General features: G+C 41.1%; 2 protein-coding genes across 7 annotated transcripts in view; one reads left to right on the plus strand and one right to left on the minus strand.

Moving 5' to 3' along the window:
• Window positions 1-241: 241 nt before the first annotated feature.
• senp8 (SUMO peptidase family member, NEDD8 specific) lies at window positions 242-2,681 on the minus strand. Its single transcript, XM_041041052.1, has 2 exons — window positions 2,584-2,681; window positions 242-1,661 (listed from the first exon to the last, which is right to left on the minus strand). The coding sequence occupies exon 2, from the start codon at window positions 1,631-1,633 to the stop codon at window positions 968-970; it is 666 nt and encodes a 221-aa protein (XP_040896986.1). The 5' UTR covers window positions 1,634-1,661; window positions 2,584-2,681; the 3' UTR covers window positions 242-967.
• A 913-nt stretch (window positions 2,682-3,594) lies between these two features.
• myo9aa (myosin IXAa) overlaps window positions 3,595-19,773 on the plus strand; it is a 95,296-nt gene continuing 79,117 nt past the window's right edge. For all 6 annotated transcript variants that reach the window (XM_041032876.1, XM_041032877.1, XM_041032896.1 and 3 more), the window contains exon 1: window positions 3,595-3,889. The gene's annotated coding sequence lies outside the window, so the exon portion shown is untranslated. The remainder of the gene's footprint in view (window positions 3,890-19,773) is intronic.

Consider the following 19,773-nt stretch of genomic DNA (forward strand, 5'->3'; position numbering starts at 1 on the left):
GACCCAACATGTGACCCATATTGGGTCACAGCTGTACCCTAAACCTAAACCTGTCAGCTATCTTTATTCAAGCTGGACACAGACATAGATGTTTCAGAAAAATCTGCCAAAGTGTGTAGAAGAAGTGTGTATACAACCCTGTCAATCGATTATTTGTGTATTCAAATGCAGATGGAAATTGTAGTGAAAATCATTTAATATAATACAGCTAGGGACCTCAAAGAAAAACTACAAGGCAAAGTTAGCATTTTGTCAACAAAAATGTGACACCAGTAAAATTTATTAGGTCAACAGACAATGAGTTCAATACTCGCTTTATGTGAGAACATAACATACATTCCACCACTCGCAGCACTCGCAGTGCATTTCTTACCCTCATGCAGCAGTTTTCTTTGAACTGCTTAAAAACTGAACGTTTGCAGCTACAGACATTACAACTGTTCAAACGGAGAAACAAAATGAATGTGACCAAAACAGGTGTGACATAAAGCAGGAGCCAAAGATCAGATGCACATTCTTATTGTCAATTCTAGTTCATTTAAAATGACCCTGAGCAATAATCTGTGTAAACATTTCTACATTCGCTCCGAGCTAATGAAGTGGAGGAAAGAAAAGCGTGTGCCTCTTCTTCCGCATGACATATTCTCCATCCTCACTAAATATGTACAAGGGGGGAAATTCCTATTTTATAGGCATGCTGGTGTTCTTGTTTACATACTGTATGTTGCTGTGCATATACAAGGGATAAACATGACACCAATTGCTCAATGAATCGTTAAAGATTCGTAACATTGCTTTAGTTTTTAAACTTTTTTCTGTTATGGAGTATGATACTGTAATAGACTGTAATAGAAATATACTTCATATATAGTTAAATATTGTATTCAAGGAGTGCATTCAGATGCTCCAGCAGTAGATATGTGGGGGCTGACAGCTGCTCTGCATATACTAAGGGGAAATCAACGTGCTAAGGAAAAGACAGAGAGCAGCAGAGGTCATTCTGAGCTAGACTCTGGATCAGTCTGCACCACTCAGCCCTCTTCTGGGTGATGTAGGCTGGCGTGATGATTTGCACAGGAAGACGTGGTGAGCCCTCCACCCTGGCCTTCTCGCACAAGGCCTCGGCGATACAGATAACATACATGCCACAGTCATAGCTGTTCTGCTGTGAAGGGCAGGGCTCCTCCACAAACAGAGCTTTTCTACCTGCACCTAAGAAAGGCTCCAACTTGCTGGCGATGCGTCGTGCGTGCAGTGAATTGCTGCCGTTTTGAGAGTCATAGTGGGCAAAGTGGTTGGAGTTGTGATGGTAGACCAAAAGGCTCCAGTGGGATCCCCCAGCGGTCTGGTTGGAGTTGTCGTTAACAGCTAGGAAGACCCAGCGACGAGAAGCAAGATCCAGCGGCTCCAGAAATATGGCTAACTCATCAGGGCAAGAAGCACACTTGATGAACTGGGTGACCTCCGGGCTGATGAAGATGATGGTCTCCCCCAGGACTCTGAAGCGCTCAGCAGCAAAATACTCAAAGGCAAAACCAATGACTTGGTCATTGAGCCAGTAAGGTCCCTCCAGTAAGGACACGTCAGAGCGCCGCAGCAGGCTGTCCTGGTAGCTCAACACTACAGGGTCCATCCTCCCAACACAGTCAGAGAGTGTCAGGCTGAAAAATACAGAGGAAGATTTTCATGATGAATGATGACTGATTGATTAGTAAATTCATTTATAATTTGAGTAATTTATCAAGAAAAAAAAGCCAAACATTTCTTATTCCATGTTCTAAATTGTGTTAATTTGCTTTTTTTTTATTATTTTAGTCTTATGTGATTGTAAAACTGAACTCGATGTCACCTGAAGTTTTCACCTTGGGCTTTAAAAATGTATGATTGTGATGTGGATTATTTTGCTATTACCTTATATTTAATAGACCAAACAACTATTTGATTAATAAAGAAACCGTTTAATCAATAATGAAAATCATTATTATTTGCTGCTTTATTCTCGTGTTTTTTTCACTATTTTGTCAGTTGATACACCAAATGATTAGTTGGAAAGTTTTGCAAACCAAACAATCCACCGATTAATTAAGAAGCAGATGAATGCTTTTACTTTTGACGCTTTAACGAAATTTTCCTGATTATACTTTTATTATAAAGTAACGCTGTAAATGCTGGAGTTGTGTTTGTGGTATCTGTACTTCCACAGAAGTAAAGGACCTGGATTCACCGTCCATCACTGACATGACATGAACCCAACACAGAAGGATGTAGTATAGTTTCGTAGGTGTGGATCGTTACTAGGAGCTGTGTTACCCTGCATGGAGCTGTGGTGTTACTTTCAGGTATCTGCAATGGCGTTTCATCGGGTATGACACACAAACTACGGAGGGTAAAGCCATTGCGGAGAGTCACATTACTGCAATGCGTTTAGTTCATCGTTGAGACGGTTAGCATGAGCTAGCTAACCGCCACTTTCACAATCACCACACGAAGATAAACAACTCGGCCGAAACGCTATTTTAGCCTGTAAAATACCACCCGTGCACTGTCAAATGAAAACGCATGCTGTTGATTCAATGTCCATACCTGTAAAAGACACATTCAAATAAAAAGTACCACGAAACCTTCAGCCTTGTCCCTCATTGCAATGACTAACGTAAACCGCTACAAGTTTGAGACCGTAAACATTTCACGACAGTAGGGAGGAGACAAGCTCGGCTGGGATTGGCTGCTTTCATCCGGGTACCTGCGCGGTGCATTTACTGAATGGGTAACAGTCTGTTTCATTACACCAGAGCGTTGAAAAGTTATTGGCAGTCCTACCTAAATAAATGCATCTAAGTATAATCAAAAAATCTACTTCAAATACTAAACGCAGAAAATAGTCCCTCATTACTCCTGAATTGATGAGCAAGCAACATTTTTACTGCTGTAGTTGTATTACTGTGTATTTTAAATGAATCTGCAACTGATGATTATTTACATTATGGATCAATTATTTGGTTTGTAAACAAAATAAAAAATATAAAATCTGCAAACAGTGACAAATGCCTATCACAATTACCCAGAACACATAATGACACCTTCACAAAGTTTGTTTTGTCTGACTAAAAGTCTAAATACAAAAATTATTCGAATTTTTATTGTTTTCATTTTCTGTTGATCAACCAACTGATTATTCATCATTCCAGCTCTGATTTTATATACTACTGTATACGGTTGTCTATACTACTATACTACTGAGCTGAATCTACAACAGTGCTCCATAAGCTCCTCAGATGTTTCCTATATAAAACCTTAACTTTTGAACAAACTACTTTTACACTTTTAATACTTTTACACTTATATACGAGGAAAGAAAATAATTTATGGAGAAATCAGCTCCGTTCCTGTCATGACAATTTTTTTTTTTTTTTAATCTTGATCTAGAAATATGCTGTGTGCGGTGTGTCCGTGTGTGCCGTGTCATTTTCGGCCCAACTTCCTGTTACCTCGCTCCGTCCGGTCCTCCCCTCTGTGAGTTGTCCCCGCCCAGGAGCGGCGTGAACGCGCACGGCCGCGCGCACGAGAGTGGCTGCACTGATTAGCAAAGCCGAGAGGAGTTTTCAGCGACCGCCGCCGAGCTGTGAAGGACTGCGTTTTTAATTACATCCAAACTCGCTCGGATATTTGAATATGCGCAAGTGTTCAGCGGGGACCTGAATTCCGACTAGTTGCTGGGAGGCGAGCGGCGGGAGAGAGAGAGAAGAAAACGTATTAATTCAGCGGGAATGCGGGGAATTAAATAGAGACTTAGGCAATTTTGTGCGGCTACGAGCTCTGCAGCCCATCCTGAGACGACACGAAAAACTTGAGTCCCACTTTCAGCCTACTTCAGCGTCCACGTCTGGAGGTAAGAGTGCGTGATGTGTAGTAGTGGGGCTGTGGTGTGGTGCGGTGTGGTGTGGGCTGCCCCGCAGAGGGGAGAGGGGCTCGGAGGCTGGAAGCAGCAGCCGCTGAATTCATGAATCACTGCCGACCTCTGCAAGAAACCTGTTCTTTTTAATCTCCGCTCATTTGCAACACTGTTTTCAGTTGCCATGCTTTTAAGGTGTGTTTGGGCTCAGCCGGTGCCTTTGTTGAGTGACTAGTCGTAATCAGAGGTGTGTGTGTCTGTGTGTGTGTGTCTAAGTAAGTTTGCGGTGTGAAAGCTTATAAAAAAGTTTGCTGTTCAGTGACAAGACTTTTCACATTGGAGCTACAGAGGGCTTGCTCTATATCTAAAGCCACCAGTGTTATCCTCCTGAAATGTGACACTAGAGAACCACAGTCCTGTTTGGATTTACTTTACATTGTTCGGTTTTATTCATTTATATAATCAGGGATAAAACACATTAAATAAACTGTAAATAAACTCACTATTAAACATCAAAAACGAGTGAAAAAAGCCAGCCATAACTTTCCTGAGCTCAAAGTCATGTCCTTAATTTGTTTGTTTTATCCAAACAACAACAACAATATTTATTTACAATCATTTATGATTGTGATGACAGTCAGAACATTACAATAAAAGTTTTTTTTTAATGATTTCAATCTGGTATTTTGTATAGTAAGAAGGGGTGTGTACTGGTTTGAGTGCTTGGCTGCAGCAGGGTGGGATAAATGTTTACATGTATTATTTAGTGGAGGTCAGACATTACAGCTTATTGTGCAGTGAAAGCAATACAGACTGCAAAGCAGCTGTAATTGCACAGGGAGGTCTAATAGAGTGGAGAAGCTGCTGAATCATGGGTGTACGTCTCAGTGGACAGAGAGTCGGCGTCAGACACTAGACATCCCGGTTCTGTGCAGTATGCAGCTTTAGTGCACCTGAATGGATTTCGCTTTAAACTTGTATGGTGGCGACTCACTGTGTATGTGGTGCTCAGCGGTGAGTTTATTGTTACTGCACATTGTTGTATTTGCTGATTTCTCCAGAGTTCTCCAGAGATGACAAGAAAATGAGACGAGGGGAGCTGTACTCTGAAGTGGTGACTATATATTGTCAGTGCCCTAATCAGCAAACCACAACAGAGCCCCTGATCATCTCACTGCATTTGTGTGACAATTATATAATACATCTGTTTGGTTTAAAACAGGATTTATGTGGTTGTTAGAGCTAAACATCTTCTGCTGTGTCATGTCACGGTTCTTTGGCTAAGTGTTTGTCTTTTGATTTAGTAAAAACATTTGTAATTGTTGTTTTAGATCAGTATCCCTTTCAAAATAGCTGTGAGGTTCCCCTGAGAGCTCATCCTGCCCTCAGATCAGCACAGGTGACGAGAGTAAAGTGGGCCTGTCCTGCAGGAATGTGAGGTCTGAGAAGACACAGCTGCCGTAGCATGAGAGGCGGCCCAGCCTGGGACTCCAGCAACTGGTCCCTGTCGACATCTGACACCCCACAGGCCCTCTGTCTGCTATTTCTAAAAGGCTGGCCTCAGTTTGTATCACATCGGTCTGTGTCTGTATCGGGAGATATCACCGACACCACCTGAGAGACTGAAGCTGTGGTTTAGAAGATTTGAAAGTTCAGGTTTGAGGCTTTGCAGAAGCTAATTTGTGCAGTTGTGCAGAGATTCTGTGGTTATATGAAAGATTTTACAGGATTAGAATGAGACAGTCTACATTTGTTATTCTGCTTTGAATAATTGAGAGAACTTTAAGAAACGTTTTAACTTTAGTTTTGATGAAGGTGCACATGTGAGGAAACCACTAAATCTTTTCATGCAAAGCAGCATCACTTCATGCAAAGTTTCTGCAGTTCGTTTTCACAGCTACGCAATCTGGGATTCGGTCAGTGCTCTCTCAGTGAAGCAATTCATGACTTCAGGTTTTGTCACGTTGTACATCATGTCCTGTCACCCAGTTGAGTTGGACCTGGGGTGTGGCCATTGGCTGAACCTGCTGTTAATCACTCGCCAGTAACGATGGTGGCTTTTTTTTTTTTTTTTCCTCAAAGATTTCTCAGTAAAATATTTTACAGCCTCTCTGCATGTCATAACTAAGTTTCAACCTTGTGCAGGTTGTTATAGATCGCTTCAGTTATGTGCCCCCATACAATACAATTGGGTTGATTCCAAAGATGGAGAAACTTTAGTTCACTGAATTTAGTCCTGAGCTTCAGAAGACTCCAGCTCTGTGTTTGAGTCTGTCATATACAACATGTGCTGCAGCATGTTTTAGATGTGGACCAGAAGAGGTATCATGATGGCAACAAGATCAAGAATCACTTCAGTTGTAAAGTTTCTATCAGCAGTAACACAGCTTTGTGTTTTTATATATAAAACCCAATATTCTTTTGACAGTGAGATGTGTTAGGCACTGCATCCGAATATTAGCTTTAACTTACATTTTACACATTTTTGAAATTTAGCTGTTCTACTGTTTTTATTGACAAGAAACTAATGTACACATCAAGCCCTGATTAAAGCTGTGACCTCAAGGGGCTGTATCTGTGATGTGCAACCTCCAATGCTCAAATAGTCTGACGTACAACATATTACTGCTTCGTCATAGTTGCAGTTTCTGTATTTTTGCAGCCTTGGGAAGGAGGTAACGACAGTTACCAGAGCCCGTATCCCAGAATTAATGTCATTGTTCTTCATGAACATAAATACTGTGTTTGAAAAGTGCAGCGGCTCTTCAGACATGCGGTATTGTTCTCTTAATAATTGAGTTAACAACCCTCTGTGCTGTCCTGTGACTAGTTCTTTGCACATCCACAACAGCTCCTGTGTGCATTGTTCCCCACAGTCTGTACCATAATCTGAAAATGGGAATGACCCCATCTTCAGGCCCCCGAGGTGTTACCTGCTGAACCGAATCGCAGCTTGTGTTTTGGGGAGAACACGGGTCACGTGCTGCCAGCTCACATGATCGGGATGTCTTGAAAAGTGTTGTGGCCGCATGATAGGATTGTATGGTGTAAGTGATTGGCATGCGCATGAAGTCATTAAAGAGGAACCTGCTTGTGTTGCACTGAACAAAGCTCCCCTTTCTTTAGTAGGCCATTATATGAGGGAGGCTTTGGCCTCAAAGGCTCAGCTTCCCTGCGTTTTGCATTTCCCCTCATTAACTCACTGGTGCTAACAGTAGCCGGAGTGAGATGTAGAGAAGAGAGTGCATTGTGTTGTTCTTTGCAATTTTGTTTATATGAAATGAGCTTAACTTGTTCTTTTTAATTAATCCCTTAAAATGGGAAACTGAGTCAACAAACAATGCTGATCTGTTTGGAAGCTCAGTTCGTATCCACTTAAATTAAATTCTATCCTCCAAGGTTTTGTTTTGGACAGTGAAGCATGTGTTTAGAGTCTTTTTGGTTGAGTGGTAATTTAGTCAAAGCTTGAAACATCACAGAAATTTCGAGTGTCGCACAAAGAAAGCTGTTTGCAGAGCATCAAGACCTTTGAGTTTCTTTTTCCTACTATAAAGTTTTTATAAAAAGGCTCAGAATAATTAATTCCACGTGTCAAAAAGACTGATAACTCCATGAGGACGTTTGTGGAAGAGGAAATGGAGGCTGACTTGCATCCTAATTTGTCTTTTATCATAAGGAAGTGAATGGCTAGTGGCTTTGATGGGCATGTAGAAACTTTAGTTAAGTTACAGATGTGCTATGAGTAAAATCTATGCAGGATGGACACACACAGGTTCAACGACAGAAGTCTCCAGATGTCGGTGGCCACATTCCTGCAGGGTTGTGGCAGCACAGCGCTGGAAACTAAAGTTGTGATTTGCTGAATTTTTGTGTGTCACACAGCTGTGACAATAGCCACTGGCCCCCTGCAGCCTCATGGTACGGACAGGACAGGGCCGATGGCTAATCCCCAGGCATGTGCTGTTGTGTAATGGTACACAATACTGTCCGTTGGCAGAGCAGCGCTGCCATGAAACCACTTCAACCATCAGTCCAAAGTGTGATTATCTTGTTGAAGCCTTCAAGCAAAATATTGATTTTGGATATTTACCCACCAAGTGTTGTGTTTTGTGTTTATGTTTCTTAACACCCACCCACAGCTGGATATAATATTCAAACCTTAAGGAAATGATGTGATGTATTGATGATTTTTTTTTTTTTAATTTCTGGGACACTGGCGGGTCAAAAGAAGAGGAAGTAAGAAAGTTTGGAGTTTCTCTACAGTACAGTTCATGCTCTTATCTGTGAGAAGCTCTGGCAGTTTACAGTAGTCTGTGCACTGTCAGAATGAGGCAAGAGGGGACGAAGAGTGGAGATAGTTGTGGGTAACTGACAACAAACAGGCTGCGATAAGGTTCATCCCAACAGGCTCACTAATGGTTGGAATGCTTCTCCCGTCTAATCTATACTGTAGTTATCAGTGAAGTAAATGAGCAGATAATGTAGGCTGCTTTAAGTGTAAGTGTAACCATTAATTGTGGCATTGTGATGAGAAGTGTAGCCTCTTGAGTGTGCTGGCAGCAAATACTTTGGTCTTATTAAAGAAAATTATGGAAAATAATATTCAGTCAGAGATGCATGCTGTTTGTAGGCAAATTACTTTTATATTTGTCTCGGGAGCTAAATCAGTAAAATATCTAGCTAATGGACAGGGACACCCTCTCAAATGTAGGATTAACATCTGATAATTACATTTAAGTCATGTAAATTTTAATACTGTGAAATTACTTTTATGGATCAGCTTTTGCTGGTTTGAGGTTCTTGATCAAAATTTTGTCACCAGTTATTTGGTGGAAAAGTAACTACAGATACTCATTTAGTCTTAAAGAAATCACTGATCATTAAATCATGGGGTCAAAGTATATATTAGGGACATTCCTGAGTCTTGTTGTGTCTCAGTGTTCAGTTTCATGTCCCTGTTCTTTTAGTTTGGCCGCCACCCTCATTCATCCTGATTACCCAGTGATGCATTTCAGAGTACAGACTCAATGCAGTGACTTAGTCAATGCAGAGTGGTCTGGTTGAACGATTATGTCCCGACACCCTGGAGACGATTGGAGGGTCCCTATTGTCTCCAAGTCCAAGTCCCCTATTCAGCCTGATAGAGCCTACTTAAAAGTGAAGCTGGCTCAAATTAGAAAATGTTTCTGCTCTACAAGTCATGCTGACTGAGCTGCAGCGCAGAGCAGGTGAGCTATGAAAGTGGACTCAAATACCGACTGTAATGAGTTTTTCCCAAGTCCTAGATTTGGAGATGGAGAGTCCAAGCCAGTATGAGCTTAGTAAGGGTTCAGACGGAGGGTTGGACTGTTCTGACCTTCTCAGCTGAGAGAATGAAGTCTTGTTCTGAGGGAGTGGACTAAGTAGTTTTGTTCTTTGTGGACACATAAGTCTGTGAGGTTTTGAAATTCATGTTGTCAGTTCAGTTAAAGTGTGAGATTCTTTAGCGTGCAAACCCTGAATCTACCCTTGGGTCCTGGGTCCACATTCATTTAAACAAAAAATATATAGTGTTCTAAGTAAGTAAGAGGCTCAATGCTTGTTCTTTCTTGTCTAAAATAAACTCTTATCTTTCTTGGCCATAGTTTTCTAGTGCCACTGTTGTCGCTCTCCACACATACGCTAGAAGCCCGGCAGAATAAAACAAGACCATGCATGCTATGTGGGGTTGTCAGAAGGCATTCTGGGAAATAAAGAATTTCATAGACCAAAGCAGAAGTAGGTGAACCATGTTGAAGAAAAATGGATTCTCGCCAGCGTCTTCCCCTCACCTCCTTGATGCCTGCTACCAAACTTGCGTTATCATCTCACTGCAGCTCTGGCTGTCTGTCTCTCTGTCGACTGCGGCTATGACTGCACCACCAGGCTCAGATTTCAAAAAGCCCTGCGGTCTGCTGTAGGCAGAAAGACAGCAGTCGTCCCCCCATCCTCAGAAGAGACAGTGAGAGCCTCTGTAACACTGCCCTGTAATTACAGGTCATGTTTTTTTCCTAATACGCTAAACAGATGTGCTTAAAATTATGCTTAACATTCAGAACTGGAGTTGGACGTGAAGACCTGTCATTACTATCAGCTGGTGAAGGCGTACACTGTTTCTGTTGTTCTAAATCATTTAGATTGAGTAGATTCTCAAATTGAGTGTTTCTCTGTTACTTTCATCCTCGCTCTGTGACAAAAGAATTGCAACTTCAATAAAAATCACATTTTCGCAGAAAAGAGAAGTTTAGTTTTACAAAAAACAAGTTCTAAAAACGTATATTGACATAAACAAAATGTACCATATGTAAAACGTATTTGATTTAAACTGTTAGAAAATGGAAGTGTATTTGATTTTATAGTATTTATTTAGCAACTGTATTTAGAGTATTTACAGTATGAGTAGATCCAGAGTTCTAGACGGGATTGGACTGCAGGCTGCACTGACACAGGGATGTCAGTCTGCTTTTTATGTGGTGGGTTTGTTTAACTTGCTGTGAGTTGAGTATGACATAGCACATAATACATACTGACTTGCAAACATGTTCATGTTTGTGCTTTTGCATCGCATAAATGTGAGATATTACATTACAGCATTTTCCTTTGATCACTGGTGCCCACTCATGTATTCCATGATTCATAGTGATGTCTTTGAAATAGCTCTGAATGTAGGTGTTAAATGCCCTTAAGGAAGAAATCATCCCTCTGTATCATTATGCAATGCATCCACGGAAGCTCGCTGCTAATTTAATCAAATTCACTGCGGTTAATTGACCATGAAGATGACGAGTCCTTGTGTGTACCCTAAGGTTAAAAAGGGACTCTTGCTGTTTTTGTGTTGTTTGTCTGTACGCCTGACGTGGTCAGAGGTATCTTGGTGCACATTAGAGGACGTTTGTGCTCATCGCTGATTGGAGGCATCTTGGCACTGAGTTGTGTGAGTAGCTACAGTTATTACTGTTCATCTCCGCTCAGCTATGAAAGACAAGATGAGTCCTTTTGGCATTTGCAGCCTCTCTTACTCAGAGTGTGTGCGTGTGTTCGCAGACAAGCTCCCAATCCCTGTTAACCATTCCACCATTTGTACGTATACTGTGTCCATTTATGTATAAGTCTTAGATTTCTATACACAAACCCTCTCTGGTGGTCGGTGTGTTGTCTTTTACATGTTGAATGTTTCTGGAGGGAACGTGCCGGTGTCCTGGCTGCTCCTCAGTGCTGTCTTCCCCCAGGCCAGGGGCAGCTGAATGGGTCCGTTTGGCCCAACAGACTCTCTTTCTGAGGGGGAAATGGAGTGTGCATAATCCAGGTCAATGATACCTCCTAGTCCCTCACCGTCTTCCTCTTCTTCTCCTCCCTCCTCTTCTTTCATCTCTGCCTCTGTTGCTTCCTGCTGCTTGATAACACCCCGCCAGTTCTGCTGCCTTACATTACATTTTGACCAGTTTGGCAAATTGTTGCTTAACTTTTTAGACAGATGTTTAAAAGATATGCCGTACTGATAAGTCAGCCAGTAGCAATTTTCTTTTTTCTTCTTTCTTTAAACATTTGCTACAAAGAAATGTACTGGGCAGGACAGTTTACAGTTGAAAAATCAATTGTCACTACTCTCTGGTGGACAAACCATAAAATACTAACATATAATAGTGACTTTTATTTCACAAGGCAGCAGTTTTTCAGAGTCTTTTTTTCCTTTGATATTCTTGTCAGTCAGCATTCGCAACCTTGCTCTTTACATACATGTGTCATGCATTTCAATTGGCATGTAAATGTGATTTTTTTTTTAAGCTGCAGCTGCTGTTTGAATGTTTCTACTCCTTACACTGAAAACATGTTGTAAAAAACGCACATATTGTTTTAATGAACATTTTTATTATATTTTAGAAAGTAGAAGTCAGCATATACATTTTCAAAGTATGATTTCCCAGAGAACCATCAAACCTAAACACTTTATGCCTTCAAAAACAGCAGCTGTTGATGCTGTGCCTCCCATTTGCTGGCCTGTTTTACTGCGGGGTGGTGTACTTTTCCTATTCCACGGGCCAAACGCAGACTGTGCAGCGTCATATTGATATTTCCAGAGCTAGAATGGAGTCTGAAAGGAAAAATATTTTTCCACTCTCTAAAACAGTGAAATGTAAATGTAAGGTCAGCCCAAGAGCAAGGGCCTTGTTTTACATTTTACATTTTACTTTTTACACCAATGCTAAATAGTCATGCAGCACATGGCAGACCAATTTCTCTGCTTACAGTAGCTTAATGAGACCAGAATTCAGACAGTTATAGAGTGTGGAATAAAGGAGGACATGTTGAAAAAACTGCACACACAATGCCTCATGAAAAGCAGTAAGAGTATAATGGAGAATGTGCAAGCGTTCTTCTTTAATTCCACTCAGATTTAATTGGAAAACACTTTGACGCTCTGTAATTATTACATGTAATCATGTAGTAGTTTCATTATGTGCTCAGACCTTTCATTACAGTCACGAGCTGTTTCCTTGTAGAACCCCCACACCACTGGCTTCTGATGACAGTCAACCATTAAAGCATTAGCACACACTTCTTTAGTTTTATGACTTTGATTAACACTGAACCGCTCTTTGGTGCAGCACATATCTGTATGTAAATGCTTTCCTTTGTTAAGAAACAATAAAACTGTCTGATCTCCAAGAGATTTTGCCAACCATGAGTAGGAGGCAAAGAGAAATTAGTTTATATGCGGATATGCCAAAGTAAAAGATGGTTAAAGACATAACAGAGTTACCAAAGACGGAAAGAGACCAGCTGTTGAGACGCAGAGTTGGAGACAGGCAACAGGTTTTGAAGCAGGTGTTTCAGGATCAGCTGACCTGGCTGTCTCATCTGCTAACCTAGAAACAGGAAAAACTGTTGTCCAAAAAAAGCTGAAGCTAAAATAACTTTTGTTTTTATGGGATGTTTTAATGCAGTTTGTGGATTTCTTTCAGGGCAGCTCTGCACCGAGATCAAGATTAGATTTGCAGGTTTCTAACAAAGAATGTCAGTGGTAAAAACAAGGTGTTCTGCACACTGTGGAGTCTGCACCATGGTCCCACCAGTCCCCACTGTGTGACCGTCTGTGATTGTCTAAAATGTCACATGACTGGTTGAGTTGCATTGTGGAAAACCTTCTCCTTTCTCTGTCTTTTTCCCCCTGGTCTACATGGTGTAAAACTGGCTTTGTCAATGTGCAACCTCATATATGCTATAAAGACTTTTTTTTCCGTAAGAGGTTTTAACAGTACTGTGATGGTGTTGTTATGGTGTTGTTATGTTGAAGCCCCCTGAGTTACACTTCCTGACTCACCCAAAGCCGCTGTCGTTGTCCTGGGAGTGGACACAGGAAGAGGAATTCTCTATGGTAACAACAGAGGAGTGGTGCTGTTTACTCCCACTGTGTCTGGTGCTCTTTCATACAAGCCCCCAGTTGCATTTTTTAATATCCATTCCTCTTAACAGCCTGTGACAGAGTTCAATTTAATGGCAATATTATAGTCATCATTAACTCAAGCGGATTTACCACTAAGAATAATTGAGAGAATTGTCCTAGCAGCAAAGAAAAACTAAAACTTGACGTGGTTATTGCTTGTCACCACTGATGTAAAAGGTTTACTAGAAATGTCAAAGTGTATTTTAACCTGTCTGTGTGTGTGTGTGTGTGTGTGTGTGTGTGTGTGTGTGTGTGTGTGTGTGTGTGTGTGTGTGTGTGTGTGTGTGTGTGTGTGTGTGTGTGTGTGGGAGGGGGGGCAACCGTGTTCCCATTTCTTCTAGCCTCTTTCTCCTTTTTATGAGGGTCTATTAAAATAAATCCCCCAGTCATTTACGACTTAACCTTGTACTTTGGAATTGTTGGTTTTTGTCCGAACATGAAGTTAAACTGAGCCTTTGACTGAAACTGGTTGGATGAACAACATTTACAATATTTTGTAGTTTTTCTGTGATGCTAAAATAATACTGAGTCAGTGAAAACAGCAAAAAAGGACACAAGTTATAGGCACAGAAATTTCAGACTGTAGATAGCAGAGCTCACAGTAGCATGCTGTACTTTTCTTTCTTTTTTTTTTATGTTGTCCTTGGGACTCCTGCTGTACTCTGCTGTATTAATTTCCTTCCTTTGCCTTCTCCCTCCACTCTCTCCAGCCCACTCCAGGCAACAACAATAATAGGTCCTGCACAGAAAAGTTGGGCTCTTAATTTAGCAAACACACATGGCATTTCCTCCAGTGTCATATTTCCGTGTCAGTTGTGTCACCTGTTGATGTTTCGGCCGGTGGAATGTGGAGGGAGTTAGTGAAGGCCCAGCGCTTCATTCAGACTGACCAGCCACGGTTATCCTCTGCTGTGTGCACAGACGGGCCTAAGGGGCCTTCAGTCATTTTTAATTACGGTGTGGACACTGATTCCAGTGTGGACTTGTTCTAGCCTGGCTCCGGTCTCATTGGCTCAGGTGTCTTGGTAACACACTTTAATTGTGATAGTGTTTGTACTAACAGAGTTGCAGTTTATTGATTGATATTAATGACTCAAACTGATGTAAAGTTTTACATACATAATCGCTGTAAACTCAATTCCTAGAATTTCCCGAGGCTCATCCACATCATTATATTTTCCTGTGTATGACTTGCCTGTGTCTAAAATGCCACAGTAACCTTAAATAATGTAAGAATTTAAAGGCCCATACCAGTGTTAGTACGGGTTTTAGCTCCTTAGCTACATCTCTGGTTTGCTTAACAGTTTTTCTGACCATTTCCAACAAGTCGAGTGCATTTAATTTTTCATAAAACATTTTCAAAGATCATTTTGTAAGTGTTTTAAATCCAGAATTGTTTACCTCCATGTTTACTAGCTTGCAGTCTTATAGAAAAACAACTCCACAGGTAGCCTTTAATTTAGAAAATGATATGAAAAATAGAAAAGCATCAAATCCTCACATTTTGAGAGGGTGGAAGTAGCCAAACCTGAACCGGGGAATGATAACCTTCCTCTCTACAATGTGGTTTTATCATTACTTAAATAAAGGTAATGAAACATGTATTAAAGATTAAAAAACTGAAAAAGCTGGTCAGTGAAATTTATTCCGATATGAGGCAATTATGATGAACCTGTATTGAGAAAGCATCTGCTGTGCTGTCCCTGGACATTACTGCTTGTAAACGCTCAGCCTTGAGGACCCACATTGACCCACTGTTAGACAAGTTGTTGAACTGTATCAGTAATGAGTACAGTGATGTCCCACCATGCTGAAGCCAGGTTGGCCCTCTCTTCCGCTCTCGCTCTCACTCTCACTCTCACTTTTCCACAGCTCAGATTTCAGGAAACCAACATCCTCTTCTCTCTCCGTTTAACTCGGTCTGTCTTTCTGTGAGTCTCTGTCTCGGTTCCCTCTCAGTTCACTGTCTTTTCTCACTCTTTCTGGCTCTCAGAATATTTCGGTCAGAGCTCATGTTCCACACCCCAGCCGCCACTTCCTAGTCATTAGTAGTTGCAGAGACAGACAGGGAGACTTGAGAGCCGTGTGAGTGAGTGCACAACATGCTTTAGAGGAAGTAAAATGTATGTAAGGATGTGTTTTACTGTAGGCCCTGAAACCATATTACTGTTAGTGCAAGAGGGAAAAAAAACGGAATCTTCCTTCTGGGCCTTAATTGACAAGTTAATTCAGGAGGGAAACTGCTCATCTCCACTCCCTTGAGTTCACCTGCACTCATTCCTGTCGAATGTCATCAGAGTAGTAAATCTAGCTGAACTTGATATTAAGGATTTATTGGTGTATTTATTTTCAGGTAATACTGCTCTGATTGTTGTTGGCATGTGTTGTTAATATGTAAGAAACTATTTTTATTATATTATTTTTTTATGGGTGCCTCAGTGGGGCCTTGTTATATTGCTGCTTTTATTATTGCATTGTGTTTGTACAAAAGGAAGCATCTCAGCTTTTTTCACCTCTGCTCTGTCTCAAGTCTACAGCTCTCCACTGTAGAGACCCGCTGTGGTCTGCAACACTAGCAGGCTTAGGGGGACAAAACAAAGTATAGTAAAGAAAGAATCATATTTTTTTCCACTGGTACTGATCCCAAGGTTTGCCCTGATGCGACTCCTTAGGATTAGTTCGACACATGTCTAGTTTTGTTGTTAAAGCAGTTTCAGACTCTAAGAAACTGCTCTGAGAAAATATTTGCTCTGTTTGCAAATCTACTGGTGCCGTCACCCCCTCACACACACACACAAAAAAAAGCAGTCTGAGCACAGTCTACATATTAGAGCCCTGAGGAAGCACTAGCGTGTATTAACTGCAATTTCAACAAAACCCCAAAACCGAAATGCTAAAGACGATGACTAATATGTTGGCATCCGGTGCTCCGTGTTTTCCATTTACCCAAATTAGCGTCAAACATGGTCATTCACCAGCGAGTTAAATACAGGGAGAAGTTACAGTAGGCTGCTGTGTCATATCCTCATGTTACAGGCAATTTACCACACAGTCTAGGATATAAGTTAACCTCTGTCAACCATTCACTTTTGGTATGGCGCTGAAAGGGTTTGTACAGCTCTCCAAAGGAAATAGTGTAACGCAGCACATTGCCAAATACAACTGTATTGAGAGCTACACAGTATAACTTCACAATAATCCAGGAGCTTTTTCTTTCTGCCTTTGGTTTCTTGAGGGTCGGTGATGTAGAGACAACTCGCAGGGCTTGTTGGTAAACCACAGCTGGAGCATGCTAGTGTTAGCCACAACGGCTCGCTAAGCGAGTAGGCCTCGAAGCAGCAGCACATCTTCACATTTGAGGAACTGTAACCTGCAAATATTTGGCCCTATTTCCTTGATAAAATATTTACGTGATCAGAATTGTTGATGAGTGATTTCCTGCCAATCATCCAGTGAAATAAACAGCAACTTGCTGCCTCTGCAGATTTCTGTTTCCTCTAATATTATGCTACTTCAGTCAACCCTGTCTCCTAGAAATTACCTTTATGTACAACTAAATTGCAACAACAAATACTTTTTGTTGTAGCTGCCTGGATTATGTTTAGCCAGTGATTAAACCAGACCACAGTCTTTCCTGTGCTGTGCCGCGAGGGCAAAAACATTACCATAAACAAGTTTAATGATGCTGTGGTCACTGCAAGAGGATATTGTACTACATAATAATATTTTGGCAGAAAACAGTTGCAGTTTACTTGTATATACGTGTCATTTCTAGGAGACAGGGTTGCTCCAGTGGCCTCTGCTCAGAGTCCCGAATGAGGTGGGGAATTGTGGCTCTTTGCCTGACAAGGTCAAGGCCTCACATGGTGAGCTAAAGACCTGCCTGCAGGCTGACGGTGAACTACTTCTGTTGGACACTGCAGAGGCGGACTTGTCTTACACATTGATCCATGTGGGTCCAAGGAATGGTGACCTGTAATTACGTGTATGTGTGTGTGTGTGTTTGTTGAACATGTCGGCGCTCGTATGGCACGTCCACTGCCACATCAGTAAGCTGACCCCTCCGTTCCTCTCATACTACAGCCGGGGTTGCTGCTTCTTGCAGTCTGAGGTAAAACTGAATATGAAACTGCAGTTAACACACACAATAATGAGGGAATTAGCTAAGTTGCTATTTCCTTTTTCGTTTGGTACAAAAAAATGGCCATTTCAGCCAACATTTAGGAGTGGGATAGACACACTGTGCCCTTCTCTTAGTGATCACTTACATCATGCCTCAATACAGTAGAACACACAGTTCTTACATACATGTATTTATTTAGCTGCTTCTGTTGATAAAGGATAAAACTGTACTGCAGGTGCTGGTTTATTTTCTTTGTAACACTTTCGGGATAAAGCACGTTGTTCAGAAAGCTCAGTGTTTTTCTCTTTCACTAGCTCGAGCCCATCCCTTTTATTTACAGTTGGTTTTATGACTGGTTGCACTGTAAGTGTTTTATGTCTGAAGTGCAATTTCCTGTGCCTGTAACTGTGAGGGGGTTGGGCCTGTTTTTGAAGGTAGTGTAGCCCTATTAAAAGTTGGGAAATGAGTTTCTGTGTGGTATGCACGCTGCATTACACAGTCTGGCTCTCTGCGCCTTATCAGTCGCTTATCTGTGCTGTAATGCACTGTCATCATTAGCACCTTCAGTCACACGTGATATAGAAAGACACCAATAAACCAAGCACGCCCTTTTGTAACAGAGTATCATTAAGTGCTATCCCAATAAAAAAGGTATTCACAGAACAACAGAGGCAGTCAGCAATAGAAACAGCTGCAGACTTCAAACCTGTTACACCTGTAAAACATTCCCATCATGTAAAATATATATGAAACTGATTTTATGACCTTAAACTTACCTGTAGGATCTTAAATCGTCTTTCTCCATCATAGTTTTTATAGCACTTACAGTATTATTATTATTTTTATTATTATTAGTATTATTGCTGTAGTTTCTAATGGTGGCAATTAAAACATCACCAGCAAATTCGGCTCAAGCTCAAATTGTTCATCAAATTCAGTAACTATCTTTTCTAGTTTTTGAGCTGTTGTGCTGACAGAAAAACCACAGGAATTAAAATCATTACCTCCTGGTAAGATTGCATAATAATTGTAAAGTCATAAAATTTATAGGGCCAACTAACTTAAAACGATAATAAACGTAGTAAAAGAAGATGACGTCTTTATGTAACTTAGCCAAGATCTGAACCTGAAGCACATGCCTCTCTTTCCAGTTTGTAACACACCCAACACACCTCCTCTAGCACCGTTTTTTCTTAATTTAAGGGATAATAAATGAAGCATCCACATAATATTCCTAGCTTATAAGATAACAAGACATAATTGTTTGTTTCTAGCAGATAGTCTGACTGTTTTTGTTTTCCAGTAATAAAAACCAGTATAAAATATTTTCTTGTTTGCACAGATTTAGACTTAAATAGTCAACTTTAAAAAGGTGAATCTCACTTGAATTTTAGACTGTATGCCGACAGTGCCAACAGAAGATGATGGTTAATAAAAAAAAGAATATAAATTCCGAATTAGGAGTGTTGATTGTCAGCCTGTTCCTCAGCCCCAGTCAGGCCAGCAATGTGAGATGTAGCTTTTAGCAACACTTGATTGCAAACTCAGTGAGAAACTGGCAGTGTGGTCCCATAACATGTAGCTAATAAACACAGCAGCTAAATTTGGCACCATGGAGCTGTCAGATTCACAAATGAACCCACAAAAATGTGCAGACTAGATGTGAGAGTTCACAGTCCAGTGCCAACTCGCACACCTCAGTGTAACACGTACAAATTCCCAGTGGCTAAAGGTATCATAAAGAGCCACCACAACATTATGAGCCCTGAATGCATGAGCTTACAGCCCCGATGACAGTGGCACACACAGCCTTTCAGAAAGATGACTTCACATCGCAGAAAGCTTACCAAACTTGATCCTTCACTTGTCCGCCACCATGGCAGCCATTGGAGAGTCTGACTCATATGGTTGAAACTCTCCTTGGTAACCTGTCAGAGAGAAACTCCATACAGGCATCTCCCAGCGAATGCTCAGATCACAGAAGGAATGCAAATAGTATGATTTGCTTCTTGCGGGCACAGGTGCATAAATCTCTGGTAAATCACATTTTACCTACAAAAACAATAAATATGAAGTTGCCGTTGGTTAAAAACAGGGCTCCACCCAGAGGTTTTTAGACAACAGTCAATCAGAAGATGTAGACAGTTTGAAGATCTGTCGGCCCGCTAAATGCATTTTGCTTTGTTAGATCTGCTGCATTTTAAAGTGAAAGTGAATCTTTTTTAAAATCCTTTTGTGTGTATTCCTTGTTTTTTTTGTATTCTGTGTTTCATTCATGCTACAGGTTGTGTTCAG

Source organism: Toxotes jaculatrix, chromosome 1, assembly GCF_017976425.1.
Source record: "Toxotes jaculatrix isolate fToxJac2 chromosome 1, fToxJac2.pri, whole genome shotgun sequence".
Lineage (NCBI taxonomy): Eukaryota > Metazoa > Chordata > Actinopteri > Toxotidae > Toxotes > Toxotes jaculatrix.

Excerpts from the sequence above, each read along its gene's own strand:
- senp8 (XM_041041052.1), bottom strand. The coding sequence starts at position 1,633 with ATGGACCCTGTAGTGTTGAGCTACCAGGACAGCCTGCTGCGGCGCTCT.